The 6371-nt window shown below is 40.8% G+C and overlaps 1 protein-coding gene across 1 annotated transcript; it reads left to right on the forward strand.

Annotated features, from left to right (window-relative positions):
- The first annotated feature begins 1909 nt into the window (after positions 1–1909).
- Positions 1910–6295, forward strand: slc38a11 (solute carrier family 38 member 11). The gene is made up of 12 exons (XM_070976193.1): positions 1910–2009; positions 2101–2221; positions 2901–2975; positions 3059–3193; positions 3390–3455; positions 3546–3652; positions 3733–3812; positions 3977–4047; positions 4819–4980; positions 5073–5185; positions 5502–5633; positions 5746–6295. The coding sequence occupies exons 1-12, from the start codon at positions 1989–1991 to the stop codon at positions 5983–5985; spliced, it is 1323 nt and encodes a 440-aa protein (XP_070832294.1). The 5' UTR covers positions 1910–1988; the 3' UTR covers positions 5986–6295.
- The last annotated feature ends 76 nt before the right edge of the window (positions 6296–6371 follow it).

The raw sequence follows: 6371 nt of genomic DNA on the forward strand, positions 1-6371 counted from the left end.
TGGCATGTATTAGAAACTAAAAGCTAAAGCCACAACTATGAATCAGATTGCGCTCTAAAACTCTCTCTATATTTGCGCGCGCGTCTCTATGTGTGTGTGTGTGTGTGTGTGTGTGTGTGTGTGTGTGTGTGTGTGTGTGTGTGAGAGAGAGAGAGAGAGAGAGAGAGAGAGAGAGAGAGAGAGAGAGAGAGGTGGGGGTCAGTGGCCTGTTGTTATCCAAACGTCCGGTCAAGTGTTGAGTCATTACAACAACTGCCTGAAAGTAACTGAGAAAACAGCAGATGAAACTGCAGCAGAGGCCGGTGAAAGGTTCATCTGGACCTGCCTTTCATTTGTTGCATTTGAGTAAATTGTTGGGTGGGTGACCTGACTGTGAGTCAGGACATGCACTGTGCGCCTGACGCCACCTGCTGGATACACACAGCATCGTCAGACAAAGTTAGAAAGAGTATAAAGAAGCTTTGGACTGCAGCGCCAAGTATCACCAAGTTTCTATCCAGAGAGCGAGAGAGCGCGTGTGTATATGTAATGTGTGTGTGTGTGTGTGTGTGTGTGTGTGTGTGTGTGTGTGTGTGTGTGTGTGTGTGTGTGTGTGTGTGTGTGTATAAATAGTGAATATGACTGAACGTTTCAATGCCTATGAAGCAGCATTGGAAAACATAAAAATACTTTTAAAAAGCAAGCAGCAAGCAGCCTAAGTAGGCCATGAAAATTAATTTCACAGTAATCTTGGTCAAATAAATATATAAATAATAAAAAAAAAGTCACAAATTACACTGAATTACACATGTAGAATAAGAAGTAGCTTTTGACCAAAACTGATTAAATCACACAAAACGAGTGTGATTACAGTTCTCCACATGAGAAACGGTTCTCTTGTTTCTTACTGTACAGTATATTTCTCAATCTTTCTGCCAGTCCCTGAACAAAGACGTCTATTTAACAGTCAGCTTTAAGTCCTTTGGCCTAATTCCTAATTTCCTTTCAAGTATTATTCTGTATTTTGGTATCAAGTGTCAAAGTGCAACCTGTTCCTCAGAAGTCCATTAGCTTTCGCTGTCCAGTGAGGCTGTGGGGCTGTTTCTTCAGTAAAAAGGAGTAAAAACTGTTGACATTGTGTTCTGTGGATGAGGATTGTCCAGACAACGGCACTGCTGCTGGAAAGAGATGTTGAATTTTCTGAATGTCATTCATTTGAATGCTGTTCCATACACTAAACTGAATTGTACTGGTGACATTTCAGAGACGTAAATGTCAAACTGACTCTAACTGAACTAACTAAATGACCAGATGCCACTACAGGGAGAAGCCATTTTATCTGATCATTTTATTTGATTTCATTTATTTATTGATCATTTAGGGAAACAACCCTTTATGTATGTCTTTCCCCAAACTGAACAATCAAGTTCCTGTCATAAGTAAAAATATACATGTGTTAGCAACTACTACTACTACTACTACTACTACTACTACTACTACTACTACTACTAATAATAATAATAATAATAATAAGAAGAAGAAGAAGAAGAAGAAGAATGGACGACTGGAGGACTTTTCCCAAACGTCACTGTAACCCCACACAATGATGATGAAGAGGATGGTTTTTGTTTGTTTGCTGGTTTTGTTTGAGAATAAAAATGTGCCGACAGCTTTCGCCGTGTTGGACTCATCCTGACCATGGCCGCTTTGTTCCCAGTTATTTTAAGTTTAAGGCTGCCGGAGGATCATAAAACCACATCAGAAGATGTACACAATGACACCATGTGCGTAAATTGCGCACGGCACTTCTTTCAATTTGGAAACACTGGCTGTTCTACACTGTCTCCTGATCAAAGGCCGATGGCCGCACAGGGGCGCTATTGAGACGTTTTAAAGCTTTTAGTTGAGTAAAATTGACAAACTTCGCCTAATTCAATCACACCACAGATATGTGAGAGTAAAGCTCTGAAGAGACGCGAACAAAGCGGAAGCAAATCAGTGATCAGCAGATGCTCGACATGGATCAGCAGGTGGGTGTGCAGTGATGCTGTTGTTGTGGGACATTAAAAGAACAGACAGACTTCTTTGATTTTTGTATCACTGCTTTTTGTTCTTTTCCAGCTGAGCAGCGAAGAAGGGACCACTTTAATTCCTCCACAAAAAGCTGCCGGAGGGCCAAGAAGTTCAATGACATCTGCGTCTTTTAATTTCATCAACTCCATCATAGGGTCTGGAATAATCGGTAAGTACTCAGTCGATCGTTCACATTGCCTAAACCGTACAATGACATTACATGTAACCGATGGTAAATAATAGTATAGCAAACTCTGAATCCTGAGATATTCAATTTCAATAATTTGTTAATTTTGGCCCCATTCAAGCCCTGCGGCGATAAACCCTCGGCATCATATGACTAGCGCCTGTTGCCCCCATTCTCCCTTTTAACCCTTTCATCCTCATAAATTGACTTGTTATGCAGAATCACAAACACGCACAGAATCAGCAGGGCATTTTAAAGCTTTTTGTGCAAGTTTTGCTTTACAGAGGAAAAAACATTTGAGATCATCTTTGGATTTTTCAACAAAATTAATTTAGTATATTATACATTTAATCTGAAAATTCATTAAAAACAGGAAGTTAGTACAGTGCCAAGTAAATATACAGACTGCTTGTGTTCCATGCAGTTCTAATGTTTCTCACAGTAATAAATAACTTATGTAGTGTTTAAAAAATCCTGCAGTGTAATTTTCCTGAATCTGTGAACATGTTCAGAAAGAATTCTTTTGTTGTCAGTCTGCCTTTGTTTTAATGTTGTTTTACTGCTATGCTTTCTTCACTGTGATCTGTGATTTTCCCTTCAGGAATTCTTTAGCTGCAGTTCTGTATGTGCACCATGTTTTCCTGTGTTCTGTCCTGAGCAGGTTTACCATATGCACTGAACCAGGCCGGGCTCCCCTTAGGCCTTCTGCTTCTGATAACTGTTGCGTTCATCACAGGTGAGTATTTTGAAGGTGCCATTATGAAAATGAAGGCATGATTTTATGAGAGGAACAAACTAAAATATTATGTTCCGTGGCAGACTACTCCATAATCTTACTAATCAAAGGAGCCAACCTGTCTGGGACAAGCAGCTATCAGGCACTGGTGCAAAGCACATTTGGTTTCCCTGGATTTCTGATTTTATCTGGACTGCAGTTCCTTTATCCTTTCATTGGTGAGTTACTTCAAAGATACACAAAATATTATACCACGGCATATTGCATTTCATGTGTAAATTTCCAGTGTGGCCAGACAAATAATTTCATTCTATAGTCCTATTTTTGCTACATTCTTTTAGACTTTTGGTCCAGTCTAAATAGCCCTGCACATTAATCTAATAATAGAATGATGCTTCGGCTCTTCTTCCTCAGCTATGATTAGCTACAACATCACAACTGGTGACACACTGACCAAAGTATTTCAGAGAATACCAGGAGGTATGCTGCATTATTCCGCCTCAATCAAAGCCAAACAACAACAACATATGCGATTAAAGCAAGAACTGATTAGTTGTTTTGTGCTTGCAGTTGGTCCAGATCATATACTTGCAGAGCGTCACTTTGTGATCTTGGTATCAACCGTTGCATTCACGCTGCCGCTCTCACTTTATCGCAACATAGAGAGACTTGGGAAGGTAAGTGTGATTGCTGCACAGCTGTCAGTGTCATTGAGTGATTTGAAAGCTGCCTGTAAAACGTCCGTGTGTGTTACCAGGTGTCCTTCCTGTCAATGGTGCTGACACTTATCATCCTCATCATTGTAATCATCAGAGCAGCTACCATTGGACCTCAAATGTATGAATGAATACTCCACAATCTGCTAATCTATAGTGATTTTAATGTAAATGTTCCTGTTTGTGAACCATGGGGTTCTTTTTTTAATGAATAGTCACTAAAATGCTATTATGCAAACACAATTGTGTGTTTCTTGATGACTGAATATGAATATCATTCTCCAGCCTCCCGACAGAGAATGCATGGGCATTTGCGAAGTGGAATGCAATTCAGGCAGCTGGTATAATGTCTTTTGGTGAGTTTGTCTGCACGATGCTGATCTGATGGAATATTTTTAGCAGTATGTTGTTGTACTGCAGACAGAAATACAATGACCACCAAACACATGCTAATGATAGAGAATAAATTGTGTAACTGAAGGCAGATTATGCACAAAACCTACAAAACGGGATAAAAGAGGTTAAAAGTCGCTGCTGTCTGCTACAAGAGGCTGACAAAGTACGTGGTGAACAAAGTTAAACTTAATTCTGGAGACCAAAACAGAGCTAAAGCGGAGCAGTTTTCTGCCCCCTAGTGGCCAGAAATTGATGAAGGTATAATTTAATATCCTAAAAAGAGCAAAGCTCTTCATTTATTTACAACACTGTCTAAATCTCACTCTGCCTTTGGTAAATCACGGCACAGCGTCTCTAAGAAAGTCAGGGTCATCACCCTCTGAGTGAGACCCAGCCCAGCGGTGCACCCTGTGAGTGGAGCTCCGGCTCCTCTGCTGTCTACCTTTACACACATTGTGGTGAAAATGATGATGGCCTTGAATCAAGTGCTTTGATGATAATAACTGCTAATGCTACAAGGGAGGCCATTTAGATAAGGGGATGTGCAAGCACTTAGGAAAATTCAGTGATGTGTAGCCTGAGCTAAGACGGGTCTCAGTCTTTAACATATTCAGTTTACCATCAAATCATACAAGACAGCAAGAAAACTACAAATGAGACACACATCTAAGAGTGTGCAAAGGTCCAGTCTACTGATGCCTCATTTATTCTGCCTCTGTTTGTCTCCTCAGCCTTCATTTGCCACCACAACAGCTTCCTTATCTATGGGTCTCTGGAGCAGCCCACACTGGCTAACTGGTCACGGGTCACCCACGTGTCTGTGGGCTCTGCACTGATATTCAGCGCTACATTTGCTGTTGCTGGCTACACCACCTTCACTGGCTACACACAAGGTATTAATACGATAGATAATGAACTACACGCCTCTAATTTCTTTTTAATATCACAATTGTGTTTGTATGATCTCATATTCCCACTTTTTTAGGAGACATATTTGAGAACTACTGCAGAAATGACAACCTGGCAACATTTGGTCGCTTCTGTTTTGGCCTCAGCATAATAACCACATTTCCACTGGAGTGTTTTGTTACACGAGAGGTAAGTGATACTTTCTTATACGGCGGCCTAAGAATTTAACAGTTAAACGTTTACATATGTAAGGGGAAGTGGTATTTGAAGGGGTTTGAGCGTCTGAGGCTTTGTAACAAAATGAACCAAAAGAAATGTGGACGCCCAGCTGCTGCTGCAGAGCTGCTCAGTGGGTAACGGAGCAACAGTGTCAGCCGCAGAAGCTTGTCACTGGGTCCTCTCTCAACTTGCGAATGCAATGCTAATTGGAATTCTATTTAGTAGGAAATGCTTTAATTAAAATATGTATGCAGATTCATTTTCATATTCGTGTTCGTCCCCTCAGGTGGTATCCAATGTCATTTGCAGTAGGGACCTTTCAAAGGCTGAACATGTGGCCATAACATTGCTCATAGTTGCTGTTTGTACATCATTGTCTTTGGCCTTCGACTGCTTGGGAATTGTTTTGGAACTGAATGTAAGTCAACTCAGCACCGTCTGCCCCTCTCTCCATTTAGTTTGGGATAATACATTGAAGTGTTTAATGAAGTGTTTGTTTCACCTTAATGGTGTTCTCGTACACCATCCAGGGCATTCTGAGCGCCACTCCTCTCATCTTCATCATTCCATCTGCGTGCTTCCTCAAACTCTCCACCGGCCGCTGGTTCCAGCCTGAAAACCTGATACCGATCATCTTGATATTAATTGGCCTGTTTGTCATGATCACTGGTTTGATCATGACTGGCCTCTACCCTCAAGACTGTTCGCACGGCGTGGAGATGTTCTACTGTGGAGACGCCAATGTCTCTGTTACCGTACCACCAGTATAAAATGAGCATCCACCAAATTTGGAATGGTCGGGGTTTTTTTTTTTTTTTTTTTTTTTTTTTAAAAGCACTGACGTTATATGGCGAAAATGTGTTTATGTGGACCCTCCTGTCCCCCACATACCTTTGCGCACAAGGACTCATTTTCATGTTTGGGCTATAATCTCAATAGTTCCAATCAAGGGAAATCTTAATGTTACACCATTCAATGATATGTTAGGAAATGGTGTGCTTCCAACTTTGTTTTTATATGTGTTGTTCTGTATCATTTGTATCACACAGACGGTGAGTTGGTCGCTTCCATATCCAGCCACACGGTGTCACTGTAGACAAATAAAGCATTCATTAAAAGGAAGTACAAAACAGCTACGCTGATGTTTTTTTTTTTT

This window comes from Chaetodon trifascialis, chromosome 12 (assembly GCF_039877785.1).
Source record: "Chaetodon trifascialis isolate fChaTrf1 chromosome 12, fChaTrf1.hap1, whole genome shotgun sequence".
NCBI lineage: Eukaryota > Metazoa > Chordata > Actinopteri > Chaetodontiformes > Chaetodontidae > Chaetodon > Chaetodon trifascialis.

Excerpts from the sequence above, each read along its gene's own strand:
- slc38a11 (XM_070976193.1), top strand. The coding sequence starts at position 1,989 with ATGCTCGACATGGATCAGCAG. Across the intron at positions 3,194-3,389 it reads GTTCCTTTATCCTTTCATTG|CTATGATTAGCTACAACATC; the intron begins GTGAGTTACTTC and ends CTTCTTCCTCAG. Across the intron at positions 3,813-3,976 it reads GCTACCATTGGACCTCAAAT|CCTCCCGACAGAGAATGCAT; the intron begins GTATGAATGAAT and ends ATCATTCTCCAG.